Source organism: Numida meleagris, chromosome 19, assembly GCF_002078875.1.
Source record: "Numida meleagris isolate 19003 breed g44 Domestic line chromosome 19, NumMel1.0, whole genome shotgun sequence".
In the NCBI taxonomy this organism is placed as follows: domain Eukaryota; kingdom Metazoa; phylum Chordata; class Aves; order Galliformes; family Numididae; genus Numida; species Numida meleagris.
Window position 1 is genome coordinate 5,248,660 of NC_034427.1, and position 16,441 is coordinate 5,265,100.

At 47.1% G+C, this 16,441-nt stretch overlaps 2 protein-coding genes across 10 annotated transcripts; one reads left to right on the forward strand and one right to left on the reverse strand.

The window, feature by feature from the left end:
- Positions 2,828 to 6,460, reverse strand: LOC110408153 (oxidative stress-responsive serine-rich protein 1-like). 2 transcript variants are annotated; one of them, XM_021416660.1, is made up of 4 exons: positions 6,268 to 6,460; positions 6,000 to 6,123; positions 4,333 to 4,443; positions 2,828 to 3,650 (listed from the first exon to the last, which is right to left on the reverse strand). In XM_021416660.1, exons 1-4 carry the CDS (start codon positions 6,443 to 6,445, stop codon positions 2,975 to 2,977), a joined length of 1,089 nt encoding a protein of 362 aa, XP_021272335.1. In that variant the 5' UTR covers positions 6,446 to 6,460; the 3' UTR covers positions 2,828 to 2,974. The 2 variants fall into 2 exon arrangements, with proteins under 2 accessions (XP_021272335.1, XP_021272334.1); XM_021416659.1 differs by having other exon boundaries at positions 6,000 to 6,460.
- Positions 6,352 to 13,732, forward strand: LOC110408154 (oxidative stress-responsive serine-rich protein 1-like). 8 transcript variants are annotated; one of them, XM_021416663.1, is made up of 4 exons: positions 6,352 to 6,490; positions 10,208 to 10,324; positions 12,070 to 12,183; positions 12,917 to 13,732. In XM_021416663.1, the coding sequence occupies exons 2-4, from the start codon at positions 10,245 to 10,247 to the stop codon at positions 13,608 to 13,610; spliced, it is 888 nt and encodes a 295-aa protein (XP_021272338.1). In that variant the 5' UTR covers positions 6,352 to 6,490; positions 10,208 to 10,244; the 3' UTR covers positions 13,611 to 13,732. The 8 variants fall into 8 exon arrangements, with proteins under 8 accessions (XP_021272338.1, XP_021272343.1, XP_021272341.1 ...); XM_021416666.1 differs by having other exon boundaries at positions 6,375 to 6,490; positions 10,211 to 10,324; XM_021416665.1 differs by lacking the exon at positions 6,352 to 6,490 and adding an exon at positions 6,610 to 7,699 and having other exon boundaries at positions 10,211 to 10,324.

Genomic DNA, 16,441 nt, shown 5'->3' on the forward strand with positions numbered 1-16,441 from the left:
GTGCAGGTGTTCCCACGGATGCTGTTTGCCGAGAGAGCTGGAGGTTTGGGGCAGGCAGCGAGCAGGAGGCAGTGCTGTTAGAGGAGCTGAGTCGCTGAGCTGAACTGGAAGGCTGTAAAGGAGATGGTAACTTTGAGATTGGAGCCCCTCGGAACCCATCATTTCACCAAGAAGTGATGGGCTGTTACACGAACAGGTTAGCAGTGGCGTTTCATTGAGCTCCCTAAAGGCATGACTGTAGCAGACAAGAGCCCAGAACACCAGCACCTCTCTGCTGCAGACAGCTCTGGACATGCTTAATCACTGGCACTAATCGTTTGGGCGCAATGCAAACTACTTAGCTGTTGGCATTGTTTAAAATCAAACATCAAAAGGCTGGGAAAGTCGCATCCCCCTTCTCCATGCTGCCCCTGAAATAACTCCACAGGCAATGGCTGGGGTGAAACGCTCCCTCGTGTGTAATTAAAGGACTCAATCATTCCTCTGCCTCCTCTTCAATACAGGGGTAGGTAAGAGAGGTGTGAGATGAAGTGTAGAGGTCACTTAACAAGAGTCACTTGCTAAGGAACTGCACTGTTACACTTAAGAGTAAAATAACAGCTTAAATTGTATTCTCATGTCAATTTCATGTCTTAACTTTTAATCTGAACTTCACAGATCACAAGCCTAAATGTTGGGGACGATGAGAATGAATTCTACAGAATGCACGAGGCTTCTCTTGCATCGCATACAAGGCCTGCATCCGTTGTCTGAATCCACTCAACCTGTTTTTGTATGGCTGCCTGGGACTCCTTGGCATGCTGACTGCTCATCTTGAAACGTGTAAGTAAAAATGGCAGTGTTTTATTCAACACCAGTTGTTCGGAACACGTTTATCTCTGACGCTGAAAGCAGGCTTCTCTTTTGTTGCATATATATGCAACAATATATATATATTATCCTGGGGTGAAATGAGTGTAAATCAAATCATTCAGGCTTTAAGATGTTGGTTTTGGACAAACATTTATTAATGCAATTCTCAGCGACAATTTATTTCAATATTTTAAACCAGATGGAACGTTACAGCTCCACACCACAAAGCCTATATGTGCATTTCTTGTTTGCCCTAGTTCCAAACTGCTTTGTGTACCAAACTCAGAACAGATCTGTACAGATGGCTGCACAACCTCCCAGTCTGAGGCAGCACAGCCCAGAACACTATTAGCCTCCTTTGCTCTCTCTGAACTTATTCCATCTGTGAAGAACAAATAACAAAATATATGTTTGCTTCTAAGAACTCAACTTACCCGCAGAAAAATAGAACAGCTTAAAAGTGAGCTAGCTAGATGGTGAAAGGGTCCAAGCACACACCCACGCACTCTGGCCCTCCCCCCCAAATCTGAGAAGCTGAAGCATTCCCGATGGAGCCAGCCACAAAGGAGCCAGGCAGTGTTCAAGGAAAGGAGATGCATCTCCTATCCAAAATACTGAATGCCTTCTCTTTCTTCTCCCTAGGGCAGGATGAGGAAGACAGAGCTTTAGCTATGAGAATTTCTCCAAGTACTGGGGCACGTTAAGAATGAACTTTCCAAACACTGCAACATTTCAGAACAAAGCCTAAAACGCTCTTTTCCCAAAACACAGAGAAAGCAGCATACAGAAACTGAATCACCACAGCACAAACTGGAAGAACGAATGGCATTCATTGGATTTACAGTGCTCTTGTTAAGGTCTTCAGGGACTTTAATGCGTCTATTTTTTTAGAACTAAGGTTAGAAATCAGGGATGGACCACTCGCTGGATACGGAATTGGCCGGATGGTTGCACTCAGAGAGTTGCTGGTCAATGGCTCAGTGTCCACCTGGAGCCTGGCGATGAGTGGTGTTCCTCAGGGATCGCTGCTGGGACCGGTGCTATTTGACGTCTTTGTAGGCAACATGGACTGTGGGATCAAGTGCACCCTCAACAAGTTTGCAGATGGCACCAAGCTGAGTGGCACAGCTGACACACTGGAGGGAAGGGATGCCATCCAGAGTGACCTAGAAAGACTTGAGAAGTGGGCCCGTGCCAGCCTCAGGAAGTTCACCAAGGCTGAGTGCAAGGTCCTGCACCTGGGTCAGGGCAATCTCAAGCACAGATACAGGTTGGGCAGAGAATGGCTTGAGAGCAGCCCTGAGGAGGAGGATTTGGGGGCATTGGTTCATGAGAGATTCAACACGACCTGGCAACATGTACTTGCAGCCTGGAAGGCCAAACTGTATTCTGGGTTGCATCAAGAGAAGTGTGACCAGCAGGTCGAGGTGATTCTGCCCCTGTGCTCTTGTGAGACCCCACCTGGAGTACTGTGTCCAGTTCTGGGGCACCCAACACAAGAAGAACATGGAGCTGTTGTAGGAGGTCCAGAGGACGGCCACAAGGATGATCGGAGGATGGAGCACCTCCACTATGAGGACAGGATGAGAGAGCTGGGGCTCTGCAGCCTGGAGAAGAGAAGGCTCCGAGGAGACCTCATGGCGGCCTGCCAGTCCCTGAAGGGGGCCTACAGGAAAGCTGGGGAGGGACTTTTCATAAGGGTAGGTAGCGACAGGATGAGGGGAAATTGTTTTAAACTGAGAGTGTAGATTTAGTCTAGATTAGGAAGAAATTCTTTACTGTGAGGGTGGTGAGGCACTGGAACAGGTTGTCCAGCGAGGTTGTCAATGCTCCCTCCCTGGAAGCACTCAAGACCAGGCTGGATGGGGCTGTGAGCAACCTGGTCTAGAGGGAGGTGTCCCTGCCTGCAGCAGGGGGGTTGGAACTGGATGATCTTAAAGGTCCCTTCCAACTCAAAGCATTCTAACAAACTATATACAATTTTTCATTTTATTAGAAAACTAAACTGTATGATGCAAAAAAAACCAACATTTGATCAAACACACAACAGTAAAAACATGGCACTAACGAGGCATTTAAACCTAACCATTACCACAAATTTGTGATTCTCTATTGCTTTCAGTCAAGTATACATCATTTCTGCCATGGGAGACATTTTCTTCGGAATATATAAGTAGTGTTCTAGGTATCCTGTCAGATCTTCAATGGTCACATCATCTACAAAGGCGCGAGCTTGCTCGGAACAGGATCTGGGGGAACCCCACGAGGCTGTTCCACACAGGGACCTGCTCTGACAGGACTGGGGATGGACTCCCAGGATTGCCTTCTCGCATTCAGCCAGGACGCTGCGCAGACCAGCGAAAGAGTACAGTTCCATGTCTCGCCACTGGCTGCACTGGCACTTCTTGTGCGAGCAAGGGCACTGCTTGCCTCTGCTAAGCATGGACAAGGAGCGGAAATCTGAGGTTTGGCTAGCGTGCAAGTTAGTGTCAAAGGATGAAGAGAGAGCAAGGCAGTTCTCCCTCGACTTCCCCAGAGGCCCTTCTGCGGTGGAAGCTTCCAGAGGTTCAGTTCTGACTCTTCTGTCATCGCTGGCATGAAAGTGAGAATTACACCTGTCCTTTGTGCAGTGTTGTGCTGTAGCACAAACATTCAAACTGATGTGACTCTTTGATGTGTCTGACTGGGTTTTGTGTTTTGTGCTGCAGTATAGAAACTTGGGAGGATGCAGGACAGGAGACTTGGAACGTCTGCGACGTGAGACTCTGGCCGATCCTCGTGAAGGCTTTCTCACACACCTGCAGGGTGAACAGGTAGGTAAACATGGAATCTATGCCACTGCTCAGAAAGCTCTATAGCATACCCAATAATATACAATTTTATTTGTTTTTGCTTAGAAAAATGAGACAATGGTTAGTGTACAGGCTCTGACAGGAACAGTGGAAGAGTCTGAAGAAAAAAGGGCTCCCTTTAGAGAGAGATGCGTATGAACACTCCTATTTTAAAAGTACTTCCCCCAAAGTCTTTTGCGTTTAAGAAATTATATGTTATTGAAGGTGCTTTGTCTTTGCCAGTGCCATTCCAAACTGAACTGTAGTGCAGAACCTGGACATCAGAGCTACTGGCTGCATCGCACTGAATATCCAGGTCCTTCACACCAACAATAAAATAACCCGAGAAGGTGGGAAGAGGAGGGTGCAAAAGTGTAAGACTTGAAGTAAGGGGACTTGAAGTAAGGAAATCAGTGGAAGCCGTTAAGTACCTTCTCTAAAAGAAGAGGCAGTATTGTTTTTAAAGTTGGTGATGAAAGCCTCTATAAAAACACTGTATCAAACATTTACAATAAGGATTGGCAATAAGAGAGGAGGGAAAAAAATGCCTTGAACCAGTTATGTAAGAACTATCCACTGGAAACCACGAGCAAACTTTAAACATCTCAGAACAGAATATATGTATGGTGCAGCTGATGGTAGGTTTTACCCATTCCATGCTTCCTTGCAGCAGGCAGACTGTTGTTCAGCTCCATCTGCAGCTGTTGTTATTGGAGCTGTGAGAATCGTCCCGTCACCCACAGGCTGAGCTGCGATACATCTAGGTAAAAGAGAGAATGCCATGTTACAGCAGAGCCTCAGAGCGCGCTTTCACAATCCAGATTCTGCCTCGCAGTTTTAGATGATGAGCTGCGACAATTACATTTGCAGCCCTGACCTCCTCTGCAGTCAGTGGTTAGATACAAGATCTTACAGAGATCTGCCTAACCGCTCTTTCGCTACTGACCACGGCTGTCTAAAAATAAGTGGGATGTAAGGACACCAGGCCAAAATGCCCAGAGGCTGATGTCAGGCCCTATTTGCAACAAAACGACACGTTAAAGGAATGTAAACTCACATTCCAATTATTTTTCTCAGACAATAGTTGGTAAAGATAGACTCATACTCATCTAAAATGCAAAGTCAGGAACCCATAGCAGCAAGCTGAGGAATGATCAGTGTTGAAGTAGATGAGGTTCAGCAGCAGACAAGGAGAGATTACAGATTGATTTCTCGTTACATTTCACATATATGAGGAAAAAACCCAAACCCTTCTGCCCCTGGAAGTCCAGCTGACAAACATACCTTACCTTACATGCCTCACCACAGCTCTCTATGCATAGTTTAGTATGGAAGTGCAAGCAGTTACTGGGATACTTAACAAAATATGAATCTGTATTTTGACACTCCTATTTGTGATTTTAGGACACCTGACAGGAGATCATAAGAAAGGCATCTGCAGTTCTAGCAGAAGAGCCCAAGTACGCTGCCCACAGTTCACCTTAAGGAGCCAGCCATTCAACTTACTAGCTGTTCAAAACAGGTGCCTGCCAAACAAGATCTTTTCATGCCTGAAGAGATGAGGAATGAGACAGAACTCCGCACAGCCTGCCACGGGCAACGCAATAAAAGTGGAACGTTCAGTAAGCATAATTCCTTGTTGCTCTCTGACATTTTTTCATGTTTAACACAACGTATCCTCCAATAGAGAAGCAAAGGAAAATACGTGCTACTGAGCACCAGGAGTGGCCGTGAGGTCAGCGTATGGAAAGCCATGGGGATCTGTTCATAAGCCAGCATTAATTACCAGTACAGCAGCTTGTCTGTGAATTCCCCAAACGCTTCAAGTGAACTATCTCAATACAGCAGACTGCATAATCTTATAAACTGCTCCGGAACAAGTTTACGCTCTGTACCGTAACAGCATACCTGGTGTGTTACGGAGCGGTTTTAACGTTAAAGCATCCTCAGACATTTACTTCGCTGGATAACACAGAGAATCGACCAGTGCTCCCGTTTACCCCGACTGTTTCCAGCAGGACAGCGTGCTGGTGCCGCTCCCGGCTGCGTCCCGAGCAGCGCCGCGCTAAAGGCAGCAGCTCGGTGCCACGGCGGGGACAGAGCCGCCGCTCCGGGCAGATCGCCGCACGGCTTCGTGCCGTCGCTGTGCCGTGGGATACGGCATCGAAACTAGCGCTGCTGTGTCTGTCAGCCGCTTTAGCGACGGCCTTTACGCGAAGCGATGCTCGGAGCGAGGAACCTTTTCGCCAAATTACAGTTGTTCTGAGGCTCCAAGTAACGGACCGCGAGCGCGCACTAACAGCCGGCGCCACTCACCGCGCCGCGTCCACCCGCAGCTTCTTGAAGGCCGTCCGCAGGCTCCGCTCCTCCTCCTCCCGCTGCTCCTCCTCCGCTGCCGGCTCCATGGGCGGGCGGTCCGCGCCGTGCCACGCGCTCCCACCTGCAACGCACCGAGCGGGGGCGGCCGTTAGGGCCGAGCGGGCGGGGTCTCCACGCGTACACGGGCAGCGCGGAGCCCGGGGGTGGTCTCTCTCCATGCGGGGCCGTTCCCGCCGCCTCCCGCACGGCTCCAAACCCCGCGTACCCCCGCGGGCCGAGCTCCCCGAGGCGCGGGGAGGAGCCGCCCGCAGCCAATGGCCGCCGCGCAGCCTCGCTCCGGGCGGGCGGGCGCCGGGATCAACAGGAAGTGGTGTGAGCGCCGCGCGGGAGGAGCGCGCATGCGTGGAGCCGGGCCGGGGCCGCTTCCGGCTGAGGGCCTGCATCCGGGCGGCGTCGGGGCCGCGCTGAGTGCGCGGAGGCGGAGCGCGGTGAGCGCGGGGCCGCGGAGAGCCGTGAGCGTCTGCTGGGCTCCGCGTCGGCGTTGTCGGGCGCTGCGAGTTGGGTTGGGTTGGGTTGGGTTCGGTTCGGTTCGGTTCGTTACGGGGCGCGCGGAGGTCCGGGAGGGGGCGGGTGGAACGGCGCTGCGCCTCGAGGCGCGGCCTGGTGCTGGGGGCGCTGCGGGGCGGTGACTGCGCTGCGCTGCGCTGTGCTGCGCTGTGCTGTGCTGCGCTGAGCTGAGCTGTGAGGCCGCGGCTGCCGATGTGGCCGCCGACATGGTGCTACGCTGCGCTGTGCTGCGCTGTGCTGCGGCGGCTGTCCGCAGGCGTGCGGTGGCAGATGCCGGCCCGGCTCGCTGCTGTGCGGTTGTCGCAAAGCGAGCGTGGCTTTATCTGAATAAAGTCTGTGTCGTTTCGCGGTATCGCCGTATCTGTGGTGAAAGGCAGTACGTAACGCGAATCCTGCGGTGTGTTTTGAAGAATATTGTGTGATTTAAAAACTCTTTTTGCTGCCGTTTTCTTGCTGAAGCGAAGGAGAGGGTCAGTTGAGTATCAGGAAAGGGTTTTTCACCGGAGGGTGGTGGGCATGGGACAAGCTGCCCAGGACAGCAGTCACAGCACTGAGCTGCCGGAGTACAAGAGGCATCTGGACAATGCTGTCAGCCAAACGGTCTGTTCTTTACGTGGAAATGTGTGGAGCCAGGAGTTGGACTTGATGATCTTTATGTGTCCATTCCAACTTGGGGTATTCTGTGCTCTATGTAACACAGAATTTGAGTGCTTCAAAAGCAGAGATTACAGATAAACTTTAATTGTATTGAAGCTTCTTCTTAGATCAAGGAAAAAGCTTTCTGAAGTAGGGACCGTATGTTTTACCAGAGTCAGTGCCCTTAACTAAGTGAGTGCCTGAAATAACGCCATGCTCAGATGAACAACACGCAGTCAGGCTCTGTCACGGCCTCTTACTCCCGTGTTTATTTGCTGTGTGACTCACAGGACAGTGTGTGCCTCAGTGTTGTTGGGATACGTCATCCTTCTGTATGTGTCATAATGGCTGTCTGCAGTAAGGCCTGTCCAGCTGGAATCTGAGCAGAGCAAGCAGCTGGAACAGCAACATGGGGATCTGCCTCCAACTGGAGTGAGATTGTGCAGGAACAGAAGTTGCCAACTCATATCTGCATAAGTAACTGAGCTCTTGAGGTGCTGATTGCTCCTCTTTCTTTACCTAGACTTATTTTCTGTGCTTCAGAAAAAGTAGAGTATTCCCTGATATTCAGACTAAACCTTGGTGTTGGTGCTTATCACCTCTGGTCCTGGCACTGGGCACTGTTGAACAGAGCCTGACTGTGTTCTTTGCACGCTCCATTCAGGCACTTAGAGACATCGATGAGATTCTCCCTGAGCCTCCTCCAGGCTGAGCAGCCCCAGCTCCCCATTTTTTTCTCACAGGCGAAGCACTCCATTGACCATCTTGTTGGCCCTACACTGGACTTTTTCCAGTAGCTCCATGCCTCTCTTGTACTGGGGAGCCCAGGATTGGGCTCAGTGTGAGCTGGTTACTGCTGAGCAGAGGGGAAGAATCACCTCCCTCAACCTGCTGCCAATGTTTTGCCTAATATAGCCCAGAATATCATGAGCCTTTTTCACAGCATGGGCACGCTGTGGGCTCGTTTTGCCCTTGGTATCCACCAGGACTCCCAGGGCCCTTCCTGCCAAGCTGCTTTACAGCTGGGTGCCTGGGGCTGCTCCCCAGGGGCAGGACTTTGCAGTTCCACTGGCTGAGCTGCAGTGAGGTTGCTGTCAGCCCATTTTTGCAGCTGTCAGGGTCTCTCTGGATGGCAGCAGAACCCTCGGGTGTGTCTGCCCCTCCTGCCCATAACATCAGCAAACTGAGGGTGCAGTATACCCCATCATTTGGATCCTTAGTGATGATGTTAAGCAGGAGTGGACCCACTGTTGACTCCTGGGATACGTTATTCGTTACTGACCTCCAGCTGGATCTTGCACAGCTGTTTGCCTCTGGACATAACTCAGCTCATCCAGCCCATGCCTCGTCAGTTTCCCTGTCAGGATCTTAACGGGAGATGGTGCTTAAAATCCTGAAGTCAGAGTTAAAACATCTACTGCTTTCCTCTTGTCTGCCAAGCCAGTTATTTCTTCATAGAAGTTGGTCGTGTGACTTCCTCTTGCAAATTTAAAATAAATAAATAAATAAACCCAAAGGCCTGATACTATGATCTGGTCACAACCCACACAAACCCATGCAGTGTGGCAACCACCAAACAGCCCTTTATTTCCGGAAGTACTCAAGTTGATCACTGGGATTTGTATCCTGTTAAAAAAAGTAGCTTTGCAGAGACGGGGTAGCAAAACACCAGTGTGTAAAGAATTTTATGTGTGGCAATGGGGACTACATCGATGAAAAGATTTTTTTTTTTTTGGTTTCAAACATGAAATGAAGCAGTAGTCTTGGCTACCAAGGTGGTTAGAAAATTTTCTTTGGATAGCTTAAGCAAAGTTGGCGTTGGTAGTTTAGATTCTTTTACAATTTTGACCTGTTTCTGCTGTGAGTTCACTGCCTCTGGGTCGCTTAACTCAGAACTGTACATTTACATCTCATCTTGTAGACTGAAAGCAAAGGCAGGCAAAACCTGAAAATGCATTGAGTGGATCGGTTGGGTTTGTTAGGGTGGGTTTTCGCTGGTTTCTTGGTTGTGGTTGTTTTTTTTTGTTTTTGTTTTTTTAGTACTTAGGTTTAAAAAAAGAACCTGTGAAGACCGAGTGCAGCATGCGGAGTCATCACTTCTGAGTCCTGCTTTACTATTTCTTCCAGCAGTTCAGTGTGTGTAATCAAAAACAGCTGCAGTTTAACTCTCTTAGAGCGTTCTGGCGTAGTATGAATGTAATTAAGATGAAGTATAGGTTGTCTAAATCTAAACAGCTTAAATAAAAAGCTAATGCATTTTAAAAGCAGTCTGTTCTTTTCCCTTTAGTCCTCCGTGGTGGCAAGAGCTACAGCAGGTCAAAGAGCACATCCAAAAGCTGTGGGTCTAACATGAGTCACTGCAGTACTTCAGCCACTTGTAATGGAGGAGGAGGAGAATTTGAACCCAAGACCTGGGTTAAAATAATAATTATTTTTTAATTATTAGAAATTAGAAATAATTAGAAATTAGAAATAATAATTAAGAATTGCTTAGCTTAACAGTCTTGTCTGAAGACAAGGAAGGTCTGTTTATTGTTTGCTTTTTTTTTTTTTTAAAGTATTTCTCTATGTATTTATAAAATCAAGCCCCGTTGTTGGAAATAGGAGTTGTAGAAAGCTGTCTGTTTCTAATGACATTCTTGCCGTTCACCTTTTCTGGAGTTATCCTGGTAGCAGCTGTAAAACAAATGGAAGAGTCTGTCTTATTAAAGGCAGAGTCTTTAAGAGTCTATCTTTAATAAATGTGCAAGATGCTGTTGACACCAGATTTTACTTTAAGTTGCTACTTCACCAATGCAAGTGTACAAGAAGAGACTGTTTGTTCCATTGCTGGGTATCATAAACCTGAATCGACTTTGAAAAACATTCTACTAGAATGACCTCAGCTGTGTGTGCTCAGTTTGCTATTTTGAGTTTATTTTCATGTATCGTGGTGCTGCTGGGCAACTGATGTTTTTAACACGGCATTCATTCTCGTTTTCATGTCTCTTTTCTGTTTTTAGCAGTATATGGTAACTCTGACAGCTTCTGACCATCTTAATGATGAAAACAGAAGCTAAGGACGGAGAGGAGGAAAGCCTGCAGACGGCATTCAAAAAGCTGAGAGTCGATGCAGCTGGGTAAGTAACAGCACAGGGAGGTACAGAGTTAACCTTGCGAATGGACTCAGAGGGGAACACCCTTGCTGTTAAATCTGAAAGAGTGAAGTAATTTCAAAAGGTCGGGCGCTGAAATCCTCCCATCTAGTTAGATGGAAATGAGTTCACTAACTGTAGGCTGCATTTCTCGAGGAATTGTGATTAAATCATTGCTAGCCCTCAACAGACTTGAAGCAAAGCTAATGATAAGCAGCAGTTGACAGTTTGCTTGAGATGAATTTTGACATGATTCTGGCTGTCAGAGGCTGTGTCTGTGGCACTGGAACTGTTCTGTGGAAGTCAGCGTATGATCACAGCTCTACAGGCATGTCATGAGACTCAGCTCTCTTCTTTTCCCAGAAGAGAAATATTCTTTCCGTATCAGTGAAGGAGGGCATTAGATGCAGTGCGTGATTCCCACACAGACTGTTTTCACTGATGTCACTTACAGACTTTCTGTTTATAACTAAAAATGCTAAATGGAGAAGAATGCTTTTTTTGTCTTGCTTCATGGGAGATCTGATGTGTGGTGCTTAACCCTCAGTGTCCCAGGCAGAAGAAGACAAGCAGCATCATGTGTCTTCTGTTAACAAAAATCTTATCTAGAAGAAACAGATAGTTTCTATGTTGCTTTTTTCTTTGCTGATAAGTGTGTGTTATTACATATATAGTACTGAATTTCAGTAAGCTATAGGCCATGATGCAGTTACACTGCTGACTGAAGGGCAGCTGTAAGGCAGAATGTAAATATCAAGTTGGTAATTGGAATTCCCGTAGAAGCTAGGTGGCAAGTAGAGAGGCTTCTAAAATTATCTTTCATTTAAGTAATTAAGCTCGTTAGAAATCTATCACCACCCAAGTGCCTTTCATTACTTTAGTATCTCTAGTGCAGAACCCAGGTCAGCCATACTTTAATACTGGTAGTTTTTTTCTCTTGACCTTCAATTTACTACTGTGTTCATAGTTTTAAAATGGAAAACAGCAGGTGCGTGAAGAATAGGTTAGTCTCTTAAGTACCAGTTAATGCTGTCCTTCAGCGGTATGGGAAGACTTGCTTTCACTTCTTGGGAAGTCAGTCCTGCTTAGAAAGCAATTTGATGTAGGATTAATTGATCCTTGTCAATTCCAGATCAATATGTGAAGTCACAGCTTGAAAAACTTTGTGGTATTGTCACAGATCATTGGCAATTGCAGTTTGGGGTGGATTTATAGCACCAGAGAAAGGAGTAAATGTTGTCTGACTCGAATAAAAGTTGAAAATTTGTCACAATTCTGTTGCTCAAGTGGTTGAAGTTGCAGTAGTAGACAAAGGCATAAGTGTTCTTCAGATAAACAAAGCCTATTTATGTCCAAAGAACATTTATTTTTAGGAAAGAATGGTTTATTTGTCTCTGGAAAAAGAGGCACATCTCTCCAATGATGTTTTTTTTCCCCCTCTCCTGGGAAACTGAGGTTTAGCTATTCTGTGTGCTTCCACGCTGAGGTGTGGAGTTTGGATGTGCAATCTAGTTGCTGCATGGCATCAGCTTTGGTGGAAGTTTGTTATACCATTTTTTGGCATAGGACTGCATAAACATTGCCTGAAGATCTGTGTTGTCTCTGTGGGCAGCTCTTTTGAGGCATGTCAGAAGTGATTTGGGAAATCTTTTCTGGGGAAGAAGGTGCATAAGCTTTTTCATACTTGTAATGCTAGCTAATCTTCACTGTTAATTGTTCATTTTTCACAGCTCTACTGCTTCTCTTTCTATTGGTGAAGGGACAAGCCCAAGAGCACTAGTTAGAACAGCAGCAGATGAAACCAAACCTAAGAATGCTTGTACTTCTAAGGAAACCTGGCATGGGTAAGAGAAGTCTGGGATTGTCAGGCTGCTTCGAATGCGATTACGTTGAAAATGAATTTTAAATAGCCAGTAACTGGGCCTCTAAGAGGTTCACATTTATTTCATTGAAGAGATTATTTTAAATACTCTACAGTACTTTGTTTTCTTGTCATATGATGACTGTTCTTATTTACAATTATATAAAAGTAAAAGGAAATGCTGTTCAGCTTTAGGCACCTAAACGTTATAGATGATTTTTAATATAACTGAACTACTGTTTTTCAATGAGACAGACATGAATGCATCTCTTTCATTAGCTGTTCAGTGTTGTAGAAGGTATCAGTGTGCTGTAGATGATAGATTAAAAAATTGTTTCTTGATTGTGTATGCAGAATTTCACGTGTCTTTGGCTGACACAAAGCTCTCCTCTTGCCTTGCTTCATTGGTTTTGTGCAATCTTCTTGTGCTCTGTCCTTCTCTTGGAGGTTACCTTGTCTCACGTGCTTTACTTGTTTCATTTTTTAACCCTAAAAGCACACACTTCAGGTATCATTTCTGAGGTGTTCCTTTTATACATTTTACAGGTGCTTGACTAGAACGATGTCAAATTCTAAGATAGTGGAATACCCCGAGCAAATACTCTGAGCTTAAAGCTCTTGCATGAAACTCTAGATATTTTGCTGGATGTTATCCTTAGTCCAATGATAAGTGATATAGTGAAATTTCACTCACTTTTTGTATCTTTCCCTGATAGATCTGTGAAGAAACCTTCAAGAGGAGCTGTGAGAACTCAGCGTCGCAGGCGTTCCAAGTCCCCAATTCTTCATCCTCCAAAATTTATCCACTGCAGTGCAAAATCACAATCCACATGCAGCCAACTAGTGCACAAGGGCCAGATTGATGCCCCAGCTGATAGCACTGGGTTTGGAATGCCAGTCCCAAAGGAAGCTTGTGCACACGAACGATGCAGTGTTGCCTCAGACATTGGCCAGAAAAGAGATGGTGTTGGTTCTTTGGGAGCTTCTGTTGCACAGTCCACATCAGCAGACACACAAGAAAATTGTCCTGCTGCCATTTCTCTAGCATCCAAGGCAAGCCTAAAGACTGCAGAGCTCTCTGACTTCCGATCTGTGTCCAAGCTGAACAAGAATAAGCCATGTGCCTGCGTAGATAAAGCCTGTCAGTGTAAACTATGGCAAGATATGGAGGTGTATAAGTTCTCTGGCTTGCAGAACGCTTTCACGTTGGCATCTGATAGAAGAACAGTTGCTGAGGATCACTCCCAGCCTTTGCCATCGAGAACTCCATCAAGTTCCCCACGCTCTTGCTCTGAACAAGCCAGAGCCTTTGTGGATGATGTGACTATTGAAGATCTTTCAGGATACATGGAATATTACTTGTATATTCCAAAGAAAATGTCTCACATGGCAGAAATGATGTACACCTGAAAAGAAGGACCGCTAAAAACAGAAGGGTGGGGGGTTTAAATGTGTCCTTAGTCACAGTCGTGTGAGATGGAGCCCGATCGTTGCTCACTGTGCTTGCAATAAAAACCTTTCTTCGCATCTTAGCTGATGTTCGTTATTTCAGCTGGACAAATGCTAGCTTAAGCATTATAGTTTGAACTTGGAATAGATAATGAGGTAAATATAGTGAACATGTTTAGAGAGTATCTATTTATCTATGCTTGAGAGACCTAACATGAGAAATTCTACCTTGTTTTCAAAATCCTTCTGTTTCAGTTTGTTGGAAGAGAAGTCTCTAGGTGTCTTGGTGGTTGGAGCTCTTTGAGAAACTTGGTGTAATTCAGCTTCTTTGAAATTGCTTTGACCCCACATTGTAACATCTGGGTTTGTATTTCTGGATGTTTCTGCCCCTGGTTTTACTTCATAAAGGATCATGACCATCTCCTGTCTTCTTCTGGATAGAATTTGTACTCAAGGCAAATTCAGGAGGCAGAATCTGCTTTTCGTGGGAGAAGGCATTCTTATTTCTCCGCTCCCAAAGAGAGGCTTTACTTCTGATCACCTAAACAGGCATTCTCCTTCACCTCTCTGTTACTGAGTTAGTCTTGAGGTTAACAAAGGAAAGATTTGCTTCCTAGGCTGCCTGATTAGAAAAGAAACATGGGCTATCAGAGGAAGATTGTTTCAAGAGTTTATCCTGATCTATGGGGTGTATTCTAGCGGAAGGTGTCAAGCAAGTGTAGCTCTTTACTGAATGTCCAGCAGGCCGTGGAGGTTTATCTGCAGCAGCACAAGTACCTGCTTTCTTCAGAGGCATTGCTTCTCGAGTTAAACAGAATGAAAAGAAGGTGAACTCCGTTCAGTGTGTTTTCAGGAAGGCCGAAACAGCACTTGCTAGCTTCAGTGGTCCTAATGTACGCAATGTTTCTTCAGCTTTGTTCAACCTGCTCTACCACTCCAGATGAAACTACCCGAGTACCCACTGAGCAAACAGTGGTCAGCTGCACCGTAGGGCAAGACTTGAGCAGTGTATTTTCTTCCCCCTCCAACCTTTACTAAACCACTGTCACTTCAGATGCCTCGTCCAAGTCCAAAGTACTGGTGCAGCCTTGTGTTCTTCCTGACACATACTTCAGAAATAACCACCTTGCTGTCCTTAATATGTGATATGTCAGTGTGTGTATGGCAGAGGAGCATCCTATCAGATAACATTTGATGGAGAAATGAGCTGCGTTAAGTTTGTCTTTGTTTGCTGTACCTGGACTTTTCCTGCCTGCAAGATCTGGAGAGGGAACAGTCAAACATTTCCCTGCTAAATTCTTGGGTGTATTCTTGGGTGTATTCTTGGGTTGTTGTTTGTTTGTTTGTTGTTGTCAGAAGTCCTGACATCTATCCCTTGTATATTGTTTGCATTTCCCTTCAGTTCCCCTGCTGTTAGGTAGCTGTATTTCTGCCACTGGTATTTTGAATTCAGGCAGAGGATGAGAGCTATTTTCAAACTGGCATTGCTTTTTCCCACTTCTTAGATAATCACTGCTGACCTGCACTTGCAGGGTTTAGGATTACAATATCAGGTGCTCGAGATCACTTCACAGAAAGTGGATTGAGATCCAGGAGGAGATATAAGGACTTGAACTGGTGCTGACTGGGCAGGAGCGAGCGCTGCTGTGCCGCTAGAGGTCAGCCCCATTCCTCTCCGTGCTGGGTGCAGCTGGCTCCTCGCCACCTTCACAGGAGAACGCTGATTTTTCTGCCAAAGTGAAGAAATTGGGCAAGATCTGGGCGGTGCCTGGTTGCACACGAGATGTTCGTGTTTCCTGAAGTCCGACTGTATGGCTGATTTAGTGCTCAGCGTCAGCTCTAAATGCCAACGTGTGCGTAAGTTATGAATATTTACGCAGTGGTCTATCAGTTCACAAGTGTGCTGTGCAATTAGGAAGAGTTGCTAAGTAAATAGTTACACACTCCTGAACTTGGCATCTTCTTAGGGCAGTTACAACGTACTTGGGCTGGCAGATCCCAGAACACTGCAAAATAGAAGACCACGGGCAGCTGCAACTGCTGCCTTAACACTTTCAGTGCTGTTACTACGAGTTGTTTTGGGCTACCCTGGAGCCACAAAGCAAAAACGTGGACAGATATTCTGTAGCTTACGTGCGGTTTGTACACATGGAAGTGCAAGGAAAGCTGCACGTTTGTGTGTTTTTTAACCCATCTTCTGAGAAGCACAGTCGGGGAGGTTGTCCGAGCGGTGAGGCTGGGTGATGTGAGCACACGTGCAGCCTGCTGAGGGCTGGGACAGCTTTGCCCAGGGGCAGCGCTTGGGAGCCCGTCCCAAAGAGGTGAGCAGAACCTGCGGCAGCACGCTCCCACCCTGCGCTCCTGCAGCTGCTTGGGCTTTCGTGGGCCATAAGGGGAATGCCGTCTGCTCACGGTCTTGCTGGGACAGGTGTGACTGGGAGAGGGTTTGGGTGAGCCCGGTGCCGTGGGCTTTCATTCCTCGTCCGCCCTCTGCCATCTCCATGGGATGACGTGGGGAACCAGGCGCCCCTTCCCAGCCGCTATTTTCGGCAGGCATTCACTTTCCCAGCCTCTCCTCTGCTGGCCGCCTGCCCGGAGGTGGGGAGGCCGGAGTGGGGGGGGCTGACTCTCCCTCCTCCTTCATAAAAGGGCCCCGAAGCGGGGGCCGGGCCACGGGGTTATTTTTGGGAGCAGCTCCCGGGATCCGATGGCCTTGTTAGGGCAGCGCTGACCTCTCTGCGGGCGGGGAGGACAGCGGCGGGGCGGGGGCTGCCTCGGCCCTGCGCGGCCGC

Bases quoted from the DNA above. Each gene is read 5' to 3' on its own strand.
- LOC110408154 (XM_021416663.1), top strand. From the start codon at position 10,245: ATGATGAAAACAGAAGCTAAGGACGGAGAGGAGGAAAGCCTGCAGACG. The intron at 10,325-12,069 runs GTAAGTAACAGC...CATTTTTCACAG, and splicing joins CTGAGAGTCGATGCAGCTGG to CTCTACTGCTTCTCTTTCTA. The intron at 12,184-12,916 runs GTAAGAGAAGTC...TTTCCCTGATAG, and splicing joins TCTAAGGAAACCTGGCATGG to ATCTGTGAAGAAACCTTCAA.
- LOC110408153 (XM_021416659.1), bottom strand. From the start codon at position 6,445: ATGCAGGCCCTCAGCCGGAAGCGGCCCCGGCCCGGCTCCACGCATGCG. The intron at 4,444-5,999 runs GTGAGTGGCGCC...TCTTTTACCTAG, and splicing joins CTGCGGGTGGACGCGGCGCG to ATGTATCGCAGCTCAGCCTG. The intron at 3,651-4,332 runs GTAAAACCTACC...TTCACCCTGCAG, and splicing joins TGCAAGGAAGCATGGAATGG to GTGTGTGAGAAAGCCTTCAC.